At 41.8% G+C, this 19,768-nt stretch overlaps 1 protein-coding gene across 5 annotated transcripts in view; it reads left to right on the forward strand.

Moving 5' to 3' along the window:
- The window catches only part of PGAP1 (post-GPI attachment to proteins inositol deacylase 1), a 764,579-nt gene that overhangs the window by 106,879 nt on the left and 637,932 nt on the right, over nt 1–19,768 (forward strand). For all 5 annotated transcript variants that reach the window (XM_069225850.1, XM_069225846.1, XM_069225848.1 and 2 more), the window contains one exon: nt 18,963–19,123. In XM_069225850.1, coding sequence (XP_069081951.1) covers nt 18,963–19,123 — 161 coding nt within the window. The remainder of the gene's footprint in view (nt 1–18,962; nt 19,124–19,768) is intronic.

Here is a 19,768-nt window from a genome sequence, read left to right on the forward strand (position 1 = left end):
ACATGTCTGTATACATCAGATCAGGAGAAATTATGACATTAAAAAATGTTCCCAACTCCCTCTTCCACCCCCTTCGCTGCTCCCGTCCTCTCCCATATTACAACATGTCTCAGTTTTTAGTGTGATCAGAATGTCGCAAACACCTCCATTTGAGTGAGCCACTCCTAAAAGGGGCAGTAGACAATTATCACTGCGCCTTACCACCATGGGTTTCCAGGTGGGGATGGGCAGTGGAAACTGGCCTGTGTGTCTGCACATCTAAATTAGGTGGGGAATACAGAGATCAGCCACGGATTGTCCTTACTCATTCATGACATGGGAGAGCTGCAGTCATGCCACATATGGAGTAGTATTCCTCACGGTTACACCAATGCTCCATCCACATATATATTGTGTGACCAAACCATTATCTTCACAGTAAGGATACTCTGTTGTCACCTCGATGGCGTATCCTTACGGCCACAGGTATAAATCTAGTACTAACATTTGAATGTTAATCCACCGCTTACATTGGTTAGTTTTAGCACCTCCAGAAATGCTAGCTACTAAGCGCAAATACTTATCAAAGCATCTGAATACTGAAACCAAGACTTCTGAAGGTGAGCAATAAAACCACGCCAAAGCACCAACTGCTTTATGGTCCATTGACATGCCATTCACACACCACACATAAGATTTTCATACCGTCTTCCAATTTGTGGATGCAAGCTGAGGCTGTCCCGAGTATGCCTCTGAGGCCTCATTCCTCTAACTTAGTGAGCATATCTACTTTTGAAACTAAGGCAAACCTTCTGGGGAATATTACCTAAGTTCCCTAAATATAACTTAATAAACTATGAAGAACTGTAGTTTTGACACACAGGGTAGTCAGTGAGAAAGTAGCTTATGTCATGTTCATTGACATGTGTAGTGCTGTGACTGTAATGCGCAGCAAACTGAACATATACTAAGTTCTGACGAGGATGAGCATGGCAATTGGACAAACATTTTACCCATATGTGTAGCGTCGGGTGCAGAGTTCTCTGTAATGGTAATGATGTTTTTGTAAAACTCACTATCATCCACGCGGGTATCCTGTCGCTGCAGCAAGAGTAGTCAAGGCTGATCCATGGCGTAACCCATTCAAAGAGCCAAGTGGTCATCTTTGTGCGGAATTCACACATTTTAGAGACAGCAGATATGTGTAGAGCTAGATAAGTCTGTCCTTTTGGAGCCACTTAGGAAAAGTCTATACTTCTTGCTCTGGTGCTGGCTATGCCTATGAGGTATCTGGAAGATTTCTGAAATCTGAGGTGGTATTGAGGTATGCAGGCCCAGTGCTGTGTAAGACTTTGAATGTGTAGTTCAGGAGTTTGAAAAGAGCTGTAGATTGAGAGTCAGTGAATCTGTTTCAGGTGCCAGGTGTGTGCGTGTTGGGATGTTGAGGGAGGAGGATGCCTACTACTTTCTGTATGGTTTTGAGTCACCTCCTTATTTGAGTAGGGGAATAATTCAGTATCGGGCGTGTTTGAATCCGTAGGTGAAGATTAAGTGATTGCATGTGTATCTGTTCTACCTTTACTATCTGCCTTCTACCTATGCAACATCCCTGTGAAAGCTCACTTAGCCTAAGCTTTTCTTGCCCGTTCATGTCTATGTTCTCATCAGACTAATCCTGCATGCTTGTCAAGTGAACCCTATACTAATACCTTCTGTCACTAATTACTTGACGCTAAAAAAAAAAAAAACTTCTTTCAAGTGCCTTCACATACTCATGGTGCTAAATCCAACTCCTTCCAGTTTGTGGATGCAAGTTGGCTGTGTCCGAGTATGACTCCAAGGCATCATTCCTCGAACTGAGTGAGCATATCTACCTGTGAATAATTTAAAACGAAGGTAAACGTGCTAGGGAATAGTGTTCAAGTTCCCTAAAGTAATAAGTCAAACAAGTGTCCTGTGGGACTCATTTACCCACACTTCTACTTTTGCTTTGAAAGTATGAAAACACAATTGGGAACTTGTATCATAACCAATGTTATTGAAAAAGGCTACAGGACACAATATCTTGTATGGTGACTGTTTTCACATCTTTAGAATAAGGACAAGTATACATTCCATTATATATCCAAATTAGTGCAGACGACTCGGTACTCAGACAGTGAACACGTTTATATACAACATCATAGAAGAAGACACTGAACAGATCCCAAGGTTGCATAGGATTTTATATCAAACAAACTCAATTGGAGATACTGGGGGTTATTCCAACTTTGGAGGAGGTGTTAATCCGTCCCAAAAGTGACGGAAAAGTGACGGATTTACCACCAGCCGTATTACGAGTCCATTATATCCTATGGAACTCGTAATACGGCTGGTGGTATATCCGTCACTTTACCGTCACTTTTGGGACGGATTAACACTCCTCCAAAGTTGGAATAACCCCCACTGTATGTTCATATATTATCTCCTGGCAAATCATAGCATGTTTTGAAAGCAACTTAGGGGAAGGAATGTCAGTGTTTTCGACCTATAGTTAGTCTTCTGGACTCATCAGAACAAAAGTCTTCTGACTAATGTAGTTCCCTAGAAAATGTGGAACCTTGAGACTTTCAGTAAGGCATCCTGTAAGTAATACATGCATGAACAATTCAATGCAGAGTCTAGTGTGTATATCAGACTGCTTAGTTAATCGTATAGTTCTTGTCGGTAAACAAATCATTCAGGAGAAGTACACCTTTGTATTGTGTGGAGAAAGTGGTCACACCTACACACACAGACAAACCCAACAATGTGAAACAATGTGGACCAGGCCACTTGGTTCCTTAGACAGTCCCATAGAGTTAAATGGTTTACTCAAGAAAAGCACAGCTTTGCAATGTCATGCCACTGCATGATATGCAGTAGTTCACTGAGTACTGCATTGTCTGCACTAATTTTAATACATACTGAAATGTACATTGTCCTGATTCTAAAAGTGTGAACATTATCATCATGCAAGAAACTGTGTCCTGTATCCTTTTTCAATAACATTGATTATGATACAAGTTACTAATTCAGTTTACACACTTTTAAAGCAAGTAGAAGTGTTGGTGAATACGTCTCACAGGACATTTGTTTGACTTAATACACTTACTGTGGTTATTGTGGGCAATCAGGGTGGTCATTGTGTTGCATACATAAGTTCTCTAAAAACACTTCAAAATCTAGTCGACTTAACAATTTTGTCACACAGAGTATCATTTTGCCACGCTATACTCTGTGACCACGTGGCTTATGTTTCGTCCACCATTATGTGCAGTGTAGGGACTATAATGCACTTGTCAATCAGCAAACGGAACACCTACCACGTTATGTCGGCTTATAAAGCAAGTCCATGATTTCTTCAAATATAGGAACATACATTTTACGGCTGCTTCTGTTGTGAAGTAGTGGCCCAAAGAAGGTAGGTATCCATGCACAGCCATTGATAGGTTTACCTTACAGGAGCTCGAACTCAGTCAATTTCCCAATACTTCAATTTTGTATGCTACACCAAAAAGGAAGTAGAAAAACACAGGGCTAGCTGTGATGGGCACTATGGAAAGTAATCATGACTCTCCTGCGTTTTTTCTTTCTTATAGCAGACTCTACAACAGCAACATGGTTGAGTCTTTCTAGCTGTTTCAGGAATGTGATCGGCAAAATGTTGATCCTGCAATCTTGCTACATCCTCCAGAGCTTATGAAGTTGAGGCTGCTGCTTCCGTAGCAGTAAGACTTTCAGTGACGGTCAACTGAAAGTCGAGGAAAGATATGAGTCTTCCTGTGGTGGTCTGACAATAAACAACATATGCATTGTTTTTGTCATCTGGATCAGATGGGTAAACAGTTCCTTATACCAAGTGCTAGTTTTACAACTCACATTGTATGGCTGAAGAATCTGGTAGTTCCTATCCACTCTACCCATGTACTTCTTATAATCAAGTATATAGGGCTTCTGGCTCTCATCCATCTGACTCCAACCCCTGACAGGAGGAGTGCTCTCATTATGAATTGTATTGAGCATGTACAAATCACACCTATTAGAGAACCTGACTGCGAGCACTTCATGGGAGGGCAATGCAGTGCTCTGGGATTTCTAGAGCTTCTTACAAACAAACTCATGCGGTAATTCTTTGCAGCAACAACAAACTGTACCACATGCCACAGTGCCAGCTTTGTACAGCTCACTGAACAGTTCTACTCCTGTATAGAAAGGTTATAACCTTTGTGAAGGAGTGGCTGGACAAGCTTCTATACAATGTTTACAGTGACTCCTATCGTGGGAGTGCAACCTAAAAGGTTTTTCGATTGGAGTCCTTCCCTATATACAGCCTCAAGCTGTACACACACAGTCAGTAGAGCTCTCACACAGCATGTAAAACTTGATGCCATAGCAAACTCTTTTCCTTGCAATGTACTACTTGAACAGCAGCCGCCCTTTGTACAGGATCAAGGACAAAATCAATTGCTATATTCTTTTCAAGAGAAAAAATCTCTAGAAATCTGGCTAATAAATGTTCCACAAGAGGCCAAAATTTGAACAACTCGTCATGGTCTGGATGGGCCCAGGGCAATGCAGCAGAATTGTCATTGAAATGCAGCCTATGCTGCAATAGCAAACCCGATCTCTGCTCATGTAAGGTGCAAAGATGGGGTTACCAAAACCATGTGAGTAGGACCCCAGGGGAACCACCCATTTCCCAAAAACATATTTGAGGCCCATAGGGTTCTGACCAATGTGCAAGAGGGCCGACCCCCTGACAACATAATTTTTTTTAATTATTATTGTTTTTTGTCTTTTTTGTTTTTTAACCCCTTCGCTGCCAGGCCTTTTCCCCCTCCTGTGCCAGACCTTTTTTGGCTATTTGGGGCAGTTTGCGCTTAGGCCCTCATAACTTTTTGTCCACATAAGCTAGCCAAGCGAAATTTGCGTCCTTTTTTCCCAACATCCTAGGGATTCCCCTGAAGAAGGCCAAGAAATTAGCCAAAATACAGTGAAAATTTCATTTTTTGTAAAATAAAAATGGGAAAAAGTGGCTGCAGAAGAAGGCTTGTGTTTTTTCCCCTGAAAATGGCATCAACAAAGGGTTTGCGGTGCTAAAATCACCAGCTTCCCAGCTTTCAGGAACAGGCAGACTTGAATCAGAAAACCCAATTTTTCAACACAAGTTTGGCATTTTACTGGGATATACGCCATTTTTAAATTTTTTTGTGCTTTCAGCCTCCTTCCAGTCAGTGACAGAAATGGGCGTGAAGCCAATGCTGGGTCCCAGAAACCTAAACATTTCTGAAAAGTAGACAAAATGCTGAATTCAGCAAGGGCTCATTTGTGTAGGTCCTACAAGGGTTTCCTACAGAAAATAACAACTGAAAAAGAAAAATATTGAAATTGAGGTGAAAAAAACAGCAGTTTTTCTCTACGTTATACTCTGTAACTTTTTCCTGCAATGTCAGATTTTCGAAAGCAGCATACCGTTACGTCTGCTGGACTCCTCTGGTTGCGGGATATATAGGGCTTGTAGGTTCATCAAGAACCCTAGGTACCCAGATCCAATAAATGAGCTGCACCCTGCAGTGCGTTTTTATTCTATACTGGGTATACAGCAATTAATTTGCTGAAATATAAAGATTGAAAAATAGCTATCAAGAAAACCTTTGTATTTCCAAAATGGGCACAAGATAAGGTGTTGAGGAGCAGTGGTTATTTGCACATCTCTGAATTCCGGGGTGACCATACTAGCATGTGAATTACAGGGCATTTCTCAAATAGACGTCTTTTTTACACACACTCTTATATTTGGAAGGAAAAAATTTAGGGAAAGACAAGGGGCAATAACACTTGTTTTGCTATTCTATGTTCCCCCAAGTCTTCCGATAAAAATGATACACTCACTTGTGTGGGTAGGCCTAGCGCCCGCGACAGGAAATGCCCCAAAACACAACGTGGACACATCACATTTTTTGGAAGAAAACAGAGGTGTTTTTTGCAGAGTGCCTACCTGTAGATTTTGGCCTCTAGCTCAGCCGGCACCTAGGGAAACCTATCAAACCTGTGCATTTTTGAAAACTAGAGACCTAGGGGAGTCCAAGATGGGGTGACTTGTGGGGCTCTGACCAGGTTCTGTTACCCCGAATCCTTTGCAAACCTCAAAATTTGGCTAAAAAAACACATTTTCCTTATATTTTGGTGACAGAAAGTTCTGGAATCTGAGAGGAGCCACAAATTTCCTTCCACCCAGTGTTTCCTCAAGTCTCCCGATAAAAATGATACCTCACTTATGTGGGTAGGCCTAGTGCCCGTGACAGGAAATGCCCCAAAACACAACGTGGACACATCACATTTTTTCATAGAAAACAGTGCCTACCTGTGGATTTTGGCCTCTAGCTCAGCCGGCACCTGGGGAAACCTAGCAAACCAGCGCATTTTTAAAAACTAGAAACCCAGGGGAATCCAAGATGGGGTGACTTGTGGGGCTCTGACCAGGTTCTGTTACCCAGAATCCTTTGCAAACCTCAAAATGTGGCTAAAAACACACGTTTTCCTTAAATTTCGGTGACAGAAAGTTCTGGAATCTGAGAGGAGCCACAAATTTCCTTCCACCCAGCGTTCCCCCAAGTCTCCCGATAAAAATGGTACCTCACTTGTGTGGGCAGGCCTAGCTCCCACGAAAGGAAATGGCCCAAAACACAACGTGGACACACCACATTTTTTCACAGAAAACAGAGGTGTTTTGCCTACGGGGTCGCTCCCCCTGCGTGACATTGGCGCCAAAAAAAACTCCCTGGTGCCTAGTGGTTTCTGCCCCCTTGGGGGCAGAATGACCTAAAATCGGCCAATCTGCCCCCAAGAGGGGCTGAAATGGTCTAAATACAATTTGCCCCCCAGGGGAGCGACCCTTGCCTAATGGGTCGCTCCCCATCTCTAAAAAAAAAAAAAAAAAAATTGCCCTGGCACCTAGAGGTTTCTGCCCCCTCGGGGGGCAGATCGGCGTAATAACAATAGGCCGATCTGCCCCGGGGGGGCAGAAATGCCCTAAAATAAATTTGCCCCCCAAAAGCGAGCGACCCTTGCCTGACATTGGCGCCCAAAAAAAAATCCCCAGTGCCTAGTGGTTTCTGACCCCCTTGGGGGCAGATTGCGTAGCAAAAATCGGCCGATCTGGCCCCAAAGGGGGCAGAAATGGGCTAAATAAAATTTTCCCCTCCAGAGGAGCAACCCTTGTCCAAGGGGTCGCTCCCCATCTGTAAAACAAAACAACAACAAAAAACCCGGTGGGGCAGATCGGCCTAATCAAAATAGGCTGATCTGCCCCCCAGGGGGGCAGAAATGGCCTAAAATAAATTTTCCTCTAAGGGGTCGCTCCCCTTGTGTGAAATTCACGTAAAAAAAAAAACTCCCTGGTGTCTAGTGGTGTCTGTCTCCCTTGGGGGCAGATTGGCCTCATCAAAATAGGCCATTCTGCTCCCAAGGGGGGCAGAAATGGCCTAAATATAATTTGCCCCCTAGGGGAGCGACCCTTGCCTAAGGGGTCGCTCCCCACCTAAAAACAAAACAAAAAAAAAAGAAAAAAACAAACAAAAAAAAAGATCCCTGGTGACTAGTGGTTTCTGTCCCCCTTGGGGGCAGATTGGCCTCATCAAAATAGGCCAATATGCCCCCAAAGGGGGCAGAAATGGCCTAAATATAATTTGCCCCCTAGGGGAGCGATCCTTGCCTAAGGGGTCGCTCCCCACCTAAAAAAAAAGAAAAAAAAAAAAAAAGATCTCTGGTGACTAGTGGTTTCTGTCCCCCTTGGGGGCAGATTGGCCTCATCAAAATAGGCCAATATGCCCCCAAAGGGGGCAGAAATGGCCTAAATGTAATTTGCCCCCTAGGGGAGCGACCCTTGCCTAAGGGGTCGCTCCCCACCTAAAAAAAAAAAAAAAAAAAAAATAAGAAATAGATCCCCGTGCCTAGAGGTTTTGGGGGGGCAGAAAAGGCCTTCCAAAAAAATGCCCCCCCTGGGAGCGACCCTTGCCCAAGGGGTCGCTCCCTTATGACAATTTAAAAAAAACAAAAACAAATCCCTGGTGTCTAGTGGGCGTTTCAAAAGCCGGATTGCAAGGAATCCGGCTTTTGAAACGCTCGGAGAGACTTCAAAGGGAAGGAAATCCATTTCCTTCCCTTTGAAGCCTCTCCGGGCCTCCCCCACGTGATCGAAAGAGAAATGCAAAGCATTTCTCTTTCGATCGCGCTGGAAGCTGAGCTTCCAGTGCGCGATGGGGGAGGCTCTGTGATTGTCAGTGCGTGCTCGCGCGCTGACGTCACGGGGGGAGACCCCACCCACCCCCCCTTCCATCCCTGCCTTGGGGGGTGGGTGGGGAGCACAGTTCCCGGGTGGGGTGTAGGATGAGGTGACCTCGTCCAAGGAACAGGAGAGGTTAAGAAAAACAAAAAACTTCCCTCCGTGGGTGCCGGCCCATTACCATGAGGAAAACATGCAAGGAATCCATTGTTAGAAAGGGGAGACTCTCTCCTTTCCAACGATACCTCCCTGCAACCATGGGAGGTTTCATGGCCCCCCAAAACCCTACCGGATGGCTGAGTAAGATCTTACCTCCATCTTCTCCCCCCACCTGTGGGGAATCAGTGAAGTCAGTGCACCTCGTGGTGCGCTGATATCACAGGTGAATGGAAGGGATGGCAGGGGCAGATACAGAAGTGATTCCACTCCTCCCCCACTCTTTAGATAAAAATGGAATAAAGCATAAGAGGATCCTTTTTACCATTGCCCGCTATGAGCCAGTGGACGACAGACGCACTGGGGAGGGTGTGTAGGGGTTGGCTATTGGCCGACACCCACACCGATAGGGTTATTGGTAGCTGAATCATACTTGTCAATAATAAGGCAATTCCTTATAGTTTATGCTCAGTACTAGATCTGATCATCCGTAGGTGACCCCAGGTGTGATTGCTTCAGAGTCATAACTAGTAAACTGCATTTCCTATCCACTGTAAGACTTTTATTCTAGCTTGGGCAATAGTGTGGTATTACTGCAGCACAGATATTTTCTTCATGTCTTAGGAAATTACAGCATATGCTTCTGAACATTAACAGCCAGAGGTGCAAATCCCCCCTCCTGCTGTACTGTGGTGCGGCTGCACTAGTTCATGTAACACTGTCCCTGCCATGAACTCTTCTTGTGACCTCTGTGAGCTCAGCCGGGATCATTAGAAGAACTGCCACTGCCAAAAGGCAGAACGAAATCTGGGTTAGAACAGCCATGTCCAATTTTGCTCCCAGTTTCCAATGTGCCACACATGTTCCTCTAAATAAATTGTAATGCAGTTTAGCTTCCTATTCTCAGGCAAAACACAACTTTGATAGTTTTTGTAATTTGCTGAATTAAAAGAGGGTTGTAATCTGGCCCCAGAAACAGCTACAAGGACCACTGACAAATAAGCAGAAGGGTTTCAGATGTAGAAGAGAATACAGATGGACACTGATATATAGATGAGAAATCTCAGACCACAACACTTTATGGCTAACTTGTGGTATGTAACACGTTATGGGTCAGTTTGTATTTTCTTGATAAAGCCATGAAGACTGTTACTGGTTGAAAGTGATAGTTTAGAAAAACTGCCCCAAATTTCAAGGGCCGAGCGAGCAAATCAAACTAGCTCAACTGCCTCTATAAGGTTGCGAGAATTCTGGCAAAACAGTGCATTCTTCAGCGCGATTTCCCTAGAAAAGTCACAAGTAAAATAGATACTTCTAATAGGGTACCTTAAGAAATTATATTTTACATGCCCTATTATTTAGCATAGCCTCAGTTTACAATTATCACTCGAATATCTGCTTAGGATATATCATGGAAATGCAATCATTTTGTTCTGAAATATCAGCTTGTCAGCACATGAAAATACACATCTTTTCTGTTAGCTACACTTTTGTTTTTTTCAAACTTAATTACCCCCTAACAAAAACTTATAATTTTAATGAAATAAATATTCTTGTCCTGAAATACCACTTTTCTATATTTACTAAATTAGAAGTCCGGAGCCCAAACATAATTTTTTATTTCTATCACATGTACTACTTCTACACCTGGATAAAGTATGTCTTACAGGCCCATTTATCAGCCTCGCACGATCCTGATAAGCCATTATTGTGTAAGGAACAGCAGTACTCTGAGTGGCACAGGGAAACATCATGCCATGGACGGATCCTAATGTGTAAAAAATAATCATCAGTATTCTAGAGCCAGCCTGTGGCCCCAATATAGCATTAAGTAACACCCGTGTGCTATGGGCTGCCCTAAAATGCTTGGAATTACCACAAATGTGCCAGGGCCAGCATTTTATCCGGGAGAGGCACCATCCTGCCATGGAGGCCCCACAGTATCTGTATTTTCCATCGAATATGCCCAGGTTGGCCCAAAATCCGTACCTTGCCCAAAGTAAAAATAATTGCAGTAGGGATAGTAAGGTCACTTCCACAGCCCCAAATTTTACTTTACTTTGCTGTGAAAGGTTAATGTCAGCAGAGATTCAGCAGAAGAGAAGGGTGATGGAAGCAACATTAGATATTTGAAAGTTGTATTTGTTGATTTTGAAAACAATTAGAACAAAACACTTTACTTTAGCCTTAGAATTAAAATATCAGAATACTATTTACCTGAAATCAATAACATTGATAGCACATTATCTAAGTTGCTATTTTTATTTGCACTCTGAACTATCCCAATCCACATAATTTGTAAATTAATTGAAATGAATGTGACATGTTTAAATTCCTATGTACCTCAAAATTGTCAGTTAATTTGAAATCTGAGCGCAATGCAGACTTAAGAAAAAAATGTTTATTTTCATTGCCAGTGGCACCACATCTTAGAAAACTAAAACATTATGGTCTCTTTTTCAATATTGAAAGAGGGAGGTGTAAAACATCCCACAGTCAAAGATCTACCTTTCATTCTCCAATGAAGTGGCAGTATTCTTACTTTCAGGTCCACCAAACACTTGCCTTGTTAAACTCGAGTGGAGGTAAACGCCACTACACTTTCCCATTACCTTGCAGGTAAGACGTGATGCGGTGGTGGAAACTGCTAACTGTGACTTAACAGTATGCCCCTGTTTCCCCCTATCCCAAGGCTCGGGAATCCCTCAGTATTTCCCTGAGCCTCAGGAGCAGCTGCTGCCCGTCCTTATGGGCTGACGGGACACACCCCCCCCTACCTTTTTCCTGACGTGAAGAGTATCAGTCAGGCTGAACAAAAGTCAGCCTGACAGATACTCTTCTGGTTCAGGGTAGGCAGCCAGGAGTCGGACATGCGCTAAATGTGCAGGCTCCTGGCTACCTGAGCTGAACTTTGCCGGGCTGAAGAAGTCACAGCCCTATGTGTTTGACTCCTTCAGTCTAGCAATGATGCCTCAAGGCTCTCCCCCTCATGATGAGGGAGAATGTCACTGATTGCTTCGGACCTGGGCTCTTCAGTTTTAAGCCCTGAAGCTCTCAGGTGAGTGTCAATCAGTGTCACTTTGTCACAGTGTGGTGGGGTCGGCAGTCCCACTGACCCCATTCCACTCTGTGACAAGTTGGGACTGCTACCTTCACTCATTGGCTGACCTTAGGCCAGCCAGTGAGGGAAGGCATCAGTCCCAATCCTCCTGGGACTCCGAGGCTTGGGACTGCTGCCTTGGTTAGCCAATGAGGGAACCCTCCTGGGACCTCCGAGGCTTCCCTGTCTGAACTGCTGAGGTAAGTTCTGAGGCATTTGATTCATTTGTGGTTCTACTGTGGTCAGTTATTTTCGGTGGAGTACAGAGCTAATCGGAAGCCTCAGTCGTGGGTTCTTCCTTTGTGCGTATCTATCTGGAATAATCCTACTTTGGTTTCACAAACATACCTCATCCGGATGTCTGGTGTTTTCCGTCGACTTTTCCACATTTGGTACCAGGAGTGGGGTAGAAGCGGATTGGACGAACGACGAACCCACCGACGAGCAGAAAAAAACATACACCTGAGGACGGTGTATCTTCGCAATCGTAACTTGCGGGATTCAGAAGAAAGCTGAGTTTTTTTGTTGTTTTTTTTTTTAAAAAGGTGCACGTGCTCCACGTTTTCTTGACACGCGTGCATTCCTGATCTGATGCGTGCAATATAACGCACATTTCAATCTGTGCGCACGTCCAACCCCTCGCGCACTGCATTCTGGGATATAGAGGAATACAGCAACGTGTTGAAGTTAACAAATTGAGTGCGCGTTCGAGCTCTCATGCTGGGTGTTCTTGGATACTTGCATATATTAAAAAAATAAAATCAAAAAAACGAACAAACCATAGACAACTTTAAAAAAATAAACAAATAAAGGATACACCTTGAATGTTATCTTCAGAGGAAAACATTCCTGTAATTGAAAAAAAATATTGTTAAAGGAGATTCATCAGCTCTTCGTTTTGACAGCCATTTTGGTTTGTGATGTAGTCCATTTACATGACATTCATCAGTTTGTTTTTCTGTTTTGGTTGCCATCTTGTTTTGGGACATTTTATCCATTCTACAGAATATATATATATATATATATATATATATATATATATATATATATATATATATATATATATATATATATATATATATATATATATATATATATATGAACAATAAAATACGTAAATAATAACAATTGTAAAGCACTTCAATGGGGAAAATGTTACTTGTTGTTGGAATGCCGACATCTCAAGGAGTAATTCAACCACAATCTTTCTTGCAAAAACACGGTAAGCCAGATATAAAGTGGAAGGAGTGGTTACACATTTTTGAAAATGATATCACAGCTACTGACGCAAGTGAATATTCGCCGGTTAGGAAAATGGCCTTGCTTTTCAATCATCTAGGTATCACTGGGCAAAGGGTTTTTGATAATCTCAAAATTATTTGAATATAATACCCGCTCCTACTAATGAAAACACTCCCTGGAATCTGTATTTGGAAGCGAAAGAACGTATGTGCAAGCAGTATTCGGAAGAACCAAGTGTTCTTTTGGAAAGACATAATTTTTTCAAATGTAAACAAACATGTGATGAGACGGTGGAGGAATATATTGCCACACTAAGAGTGTTGGCATCCAAATGTGAGTTTGAGAATAGCGTGGATATTTACATAAGAGATCAATTTGTTTTTAATTGCTTCTCAAAGAAAATTCAAGAAAGACTGTTGACTTGCAGGAACCCGTCTTTGATGGAAACCATAGACCTAGCAAAGAGTATTGAGAGATCTATTGTTACTACCCAAGTAATGCCAAGTCATGGGGAAGAACACCAAAGCCAGAGTGGTTTGTCTCCCATTAATTACATCTCTAATGAAACCACATCTATATGTACCTTGAGAAAAAAAAACAAATTTCAGAAAAACAGCTACTTGCTATAAGTGTGGATCTAAGAATCATATTGGAAACTCTTCATCGTGTCCTGCACCAGGAAAGAAATGTAACAGATGTCACAAGATGAGCCATTTTCAGTCAGTATGCAGAGCATCAGTCGGAACATACACCAAGACGAAGGCCAACAGTCTCAGTTTACCTGATGAGGAGGAATATGTGCAAGAATGTAGAGACAAATTTTCAAATGTACTATTGACTATAGACTTGGACCCCAGGGAAAATAATCTTTCGGGTTGTGGAGAAAGTAAAATTTTAGACGGACCTTTTTGTCAAGTCACTATTGATAAAAATAAAATGACAGTAATGGCAGATTCTGGTGCATCTGTAACTATTCTAGCTGATAGCACATTTCACGAATTATGGCCTAAGAGTTTAAAATTGTTACCAGCTGATATATGTCCAAAAGCTTTTGGAGAACAAGATGTGGACTTGTTAGGTTATTTTATTTCTGATCTTGAGTGTCTGGGTAGAGTAATCAATACTAAAATTTATGTGTCTGTTAAAGGACAAGATTTTGTGGGGTGGAGAGATTTGGCCAAATTAGGTATATACCTGTGTCCGGGCCGTAAAACTCCTGTTGTACTGCGTGACATGCCTATTGTAAACATTAAGAATGATGAGGATACCAAACAGGTAATGGCACAGAAATTTCCTGAAGTTTTCAGGGATGCTGTAGGTAGAGTAGAAGGGTTTGAACATCACATTAAACTTAAGAAAGGAGCAGTTCCAGTCGTACACAAGGTCAGAGCAGTACCTTTAAGTGTGAGAAGTGATTTAAATAAACTTTTGGGGGAATTGACAGAGGAAGGAGTAATTACACCCACTATTGCATCTGAGTGGGTGTCACCAATTGTCATAACGAAGAAAAAAACTGGTGATTTGAGACTCTGTGTGGATCTCAGATCACTTAATCAAAATATAGTAGTGGATTGTCATCCGTTACCTCCCATACAAGAGATGTTAGCTAATGTAGGAGATGCCAAGTATTTCACTACTATAGATCTGCACTCAGCCTATCATCAGATAGTACTTACGTCTGATTCTCAGTTTTTGACAACATTTGTCACACTTTTTGGGGCCTATAAATATTTAATATTACCTTTTGGGCTTGCTTCAGCAGCAAGTGTTTTTCAAAAATGTATGGACAATCTGTTAAGTGAAGTGAAACAAGTTCAAGCATTTCAAGATGATATTCTTGTTTTCACCAAAACTAAGGATGAACATGTTGTTGTATTGGAGAAAGTTGTGGGCATATTGGCACATCATGGAATGACCGTAAAACTGGATAAGTTCAAATTCATGACAAAAGAAGTAGAATACTTGGGCATACAATTTCAGAGTCAGGAATCAAACCCAAAGCTTGTAATGTGAAGGCCATTGTGGATGCTCCTCCTCCTACAGACAAGGATTCACTCAAGTCTTATTTGGGGCTTTGTGAGTACTATGCTAGGTTTGTCCCAGGTTACAGTTTATTGGTACAGCCTTTACGATCTCTTATTAAAAAAGGAGCCAAATTTGTTTGGACAAAAGAGGTAGACCTGGCTTTTAATGAGATCAAGAAACTAGTTGTGGCAGCACCTTCTCTACAGCCGTTTGAGCCTCAAGGAAAGTCGTTTATCAAGGTTGATGCTAGTCTCAAAGTAATAGGGGCAGTATTTGGACAGTGGTTAAGAGGTATAGAAACACAGTGGATTTTGCTTCGAGAACTTTTTCAAAAGAAAGAAATTATAGTACTATAGAATGAGAAGCATTAGCCTGTGTGTGGGCAGTAGAAAAATTTAAAACATATGTTTGGGGAATGTTGTTTGATTTGTTAACGGACCATAAACCTCTGGTTTATATGCTAAGTTGAAATGGACTTGGCAAAGCATCTGCACGTCTAATCAGGTTGTTATCCAAACTCCAAGAGTACAATTTTGGTATAAAATATCTTCAAGGAGGGAAGGATTATCGTGCAGATTGTTTGTCAAGGTTACCTTTGGATGAGAAAGAGGGAAGTATACTGAAAGATGAACAGTGCGTTGTAGCTATGGTGGATGTGCTTGCCTTGTGTGGCGGTGTGATTTCAGAGCAAGAGTGGATAAGTGCCACTGTGCAAGATGAGTGTTTACAGAGAGTGATTCAGTATATTAAATCTGGGTGGCTACCAATAAAGTCACTATCTCATGACTTAAAATGTTTTGTGCAAGTGGCTTCAGAATTGTTGATTGAAAACAATATTTGCACACGAAACACTTTGTTTGTACCTCCTTTTTCCTTACGGGCACGTCTCACTGAATTAGCACATGCAGGGCATCTGGGTATTTGAGCTACATCTAAGAAACTCAAACAGTATTTTTGGTGGCCAGGTTTGGACAAGTCTGTTTCCATTTTGGTTGAAAAATGTCCACAATGTATTGTTTCTGACAAACATTGGAAGTCCAATCATAAACCATTATTGCCTGTACCTATTCCAGAGAGTCCATGGACAAAAGTGGCTATGGATTTCTCTGGTCCTTTTGTTTTGGTACCTGGTGAGCGGAAATACTTGATTGTTTTAGTGGATTATTTCTCGAAATAGATATATTTTGAGTTCGTAGATGCTCCTTGTACCAAATCAGCTATTGGATTTTTGGATAAAAAATTTCTAATTGAAGGGAATCCCAAATATGTTGTTACAGATAATGAAACACATTTTGTATCAAGAGAAATGAAAGATTTTATGCACAAACATGATATTGTTCATTTGCAAGTAGCACTGTATAGTCCATCATCTAATGGTTTGGTTGAGAGCGTCAATCATTTTTTAAAAGAAGGGGTACAAACAGCTCTTAGTTCAAACCTTGATGTTCCAGAATTTTTTAAAGAAAAAGTGTGGGCGTATATGACTACACCTCATTCTACCACTAATATAACTCCTTTTCGTGCATTACGAGGTAGAGAGGCGAAGTCAAATTTGTTGCCTGCTTGGCTTAGCACTAGTGAAAAAAATAGTCATGTAGCTAACTATTTGTTGGGAGATGATTTTAGAGAGAAGGTTTGGTATAACCAGTCTAAACAAAATGAATATTTTGATAGTAAACACAACGCTTGTGAAGTTGTTGTACAGGTAAATGATTGGGTTCTGATCAGGAAACCGAACAAAGTAGAAAAGGCAAAATAAAGTTTACCCTACCTGTAAAGGTGATTAAAATGAGCAAAGCGGTTGTTTTGTTAATAGGCAAGGGGAGGTATAATAAAGACAGTGTGGTACCGATTTTCTAAAACGCAAGCTGAAATATTTTTCAGAACATGTTGTAATAATGAGGATGGCAATTCTGTGCTTTCTACTGATGTCTGTTCACATACCACACAAGCTCAAAAAGAGAATAGTACAAGTTGAATGCCTCATGGAGGGTCTAGGATATCATCTTGTACTGATGCTATTGTTAAAGAAACAAATCAAAGTGGCCAATGTTTCCAAAGATCCAGACCATCTGTTTTACCAGCAAAATTTCTGGATTTTGTGATGTATAGATTCATGATTCGAAGTTTTATTGTTATAATTTTTGTTTTGTTTTTTATTTGTTAAGGGGAGAGGGTGATGTAGTATTCTTATTAGTAGCATAGCTTCGTTTTCATTGTGATGTAGTTTGGAATCTGTTCTGAGGCATTTGATTAATTCCTGGTTCTACCGTGGTCTGTTATTTTCGGTGGAGTACGGAACTAATCGGAAGCCTCCGTCGTGGGTTCTTTCTTTGTGCGTATCTATTTGGAATAAACATACTTTGGTTTCACAAACATACCTTGTCCGGATGTCTGGTGTTTTCAGTCGACTTTGCCACACTGAGCCATGAATCATTCCCCAAAAAGAAGATACATCCCAATGATTTCCCTTTTCAATACTACACTTGCACAGGTTTCTAGGGTATACTGGACAGTGGGAAATCCCATGGATGACTCCAGGCCCAGGAGTCTCCGTGGTGCTTTCACAGTCTATCACTGCCCTGGCTTTCTCCTGCAACAGCATGTCCCCACTTGCGATTAAGGGCAATGACAGCCAGCGACTGTGGCAGGCTGCTACATTTTTTATTAGCACTTAGATTCTATGAAAGTGTATTTTCCTGTTTCTTTCCTTACCGCTTTTTATATTTACATTTTCAGGATATTTGATGAACAAGCAAGGCTCTACATTGAGATTGTTTCCTGAAGCACTGAGTTTGTTTCAGAGGGTACAGGAGTAGGGGTGGGCAAAAAATTCTGCTTTGTCGGCGGAGTTCGTGGAGTTTTGCCCACTCAGCATTCCACTTGGATTGCAGAGTTCCGTCAAGACTCCGCCAACCACTGCATGGCGGAGATTTTTCTCACATGTGGCTCACCAACATTAAGTTGGCAAGTGCGAGTGAAAATATGTGTCCCTGGGCTCTAGAATGCTTCCCAACGTCATTTCTCAATGAGGGTGGTTTGGAAAATCTACTCAAGTCAGCAGGAAAAGGCAAAGCCTTCTATTGCACCATGTGGTGCAGTTCGTACTGATTTTACTGTGCGGGACAAGCTAAAAATGAGTGTAGCAGAGCCACGTACCGAAATAACGCCACTTGTGGAATTATGTGGAGTTTTTAGGTAACTCTGTGGAATTCCGAAGAGTGAAACTCCACAAGTTCCAACCAGGCCTACTTAGGAGGGAAGCACTGTTGTTTGTGTCCCATCAGCTCATCAGGTCATCTTGGAAGGGCATATTGGAATTTACAATTATGTTTTTGTTTGTCTTTCGGATGAATCGTGGCTGCCTTTTCAACGTAGTGGTGAGGAGGATGACCAAAATGTTTGAAAAGGAAAGGTAAAGGTGGTCAGACCAACCTACATCCTGCCTTTTTTTATACAGTAGTGGCAATGTCCTTTGAAAAGCTCTGAATAAGTATATGCCCATGATTGTTGGTGGATCCAGACATTTGTTGGCTGGTTCATTTTCTTTAGAAGGCCACAGTCTTCTGAAGAGTCAACCAGGAGTTGAAATTCTCAATAAAGCAATGTTTGCTATTATTCCAGTGCTTGCAGACTTGTTTAAAAAAAAAAAGGATTTGTGTGGAGGGACTATGGATCATTGGTCTGTAGTGGATTATGTGGGAGTGGATGATTTTGGTAGTTGTGCTTGGGTATTTAAGGCAACCTTTGGAAGACAGGCAGTACTGATATATATTATTTACACAAATGCACAATATAGGCGTGTATTTTTATGAGATTCCTATATTGTTGGGGAATTGCTGCAGGAGAATTTGTAAGACCACAGTTATTGATATTGCTTCAGTGATCAGTAGTTTGAGTACTGCCTTTGGGTTATCATCCAGTGTGATGAGGAGGTATTGTATGGTGTTTAACCGTAGCTGCTCTTCTCCACTATATGTGAATAAAGTAACCTACTGGAGTTATTTTTGTAAATAACCATATTCAGCTAAAATAACAAAATAGAGATGTAATCTTCATATTGTCTGTGATACAAGTACCTGTGGTCCTTAATCTAATTCTCCATTTGATTATCTTTTAACAACAAAACACAATGTTTTTCTGTTTCACTTGCAGATTTTTATGATACTGTTAACAACTACTGGATCATGAAGGCCCAGGACCTGAGAAATATAACCATCCTTTCGGTAGCTGGAGGCTTCCGAGATTTCCAAGTTCGATCAGGGCTAACTTTTCTGCCAAAATTGCATCATTACAACAGTGCCTTATCAGTCGTGGTAAAGAGTATTTCTTTACATTTGATATCTGTTCTAAAAGTATTGTGCATCTGGACCTGGAAGTCTTCTGCATGGGTTTGAAGAGCGTGCTTCCCTGCCCTATGTTGATCTCCTGGCAAGTCACTTGAAAGTACTGTACGTTTTCTTGATCACTACCTCAGTGAACATAACAATCATTCATGTCATTCATGTCCTAGAGCTTGGGCCTGAGGTCAAGGGAGCATGCATAGTGTACCCCTCTTTTAAAGGGAGTGGCTACTGACCTCTTACGTAGGCTCTGGTAGACTGACAGTGGTGGCAGCAGTAATCTATATTCAGGAATACCTGTACCATGGTTCCCTTTAGGAGGGCTGGCCTACCATCTCCATCACATGGACTGTTCATGTACTGATAACACTGTGAACATGCAGGAATTATACCCAGAATGGGAGGGGCACTCAGGATGCAAATGGAGCAGACCCTCTGATTATTATCCTGTCAGTCAGGGATGGATAGGTCTCGGCTCATCGACCTGTTGGTCGATCAAGGCTCTACTATTTTCTGATGAGGCAACCGAGCTCCAGGATTGGAATCTAGGGGTTGGATTGCTGTTCTCCTTTCAGACGGGGATAGGGTATGAACTTGAGAAGGTGTATTTGTGATGGA

The sequence above is a fragment of the Pleurodeles waltl genome, chromosome 3_1 (genome assembly GCF_031143425.1).
Source record: "Pleurodeles waltl isolate 20211129_DDA chromosome 3_1, aPleWal1.hap1.20221129, whole genome shotgun sequence".
In the NCBI taxonomy this organism is placed as follows: domain Eukaryota; kingdom Metazoa; phylum Chordata; class Amphibia; order Caudata; family Salamandridae; genus Pleurodeles; species Pleurodeles waltl.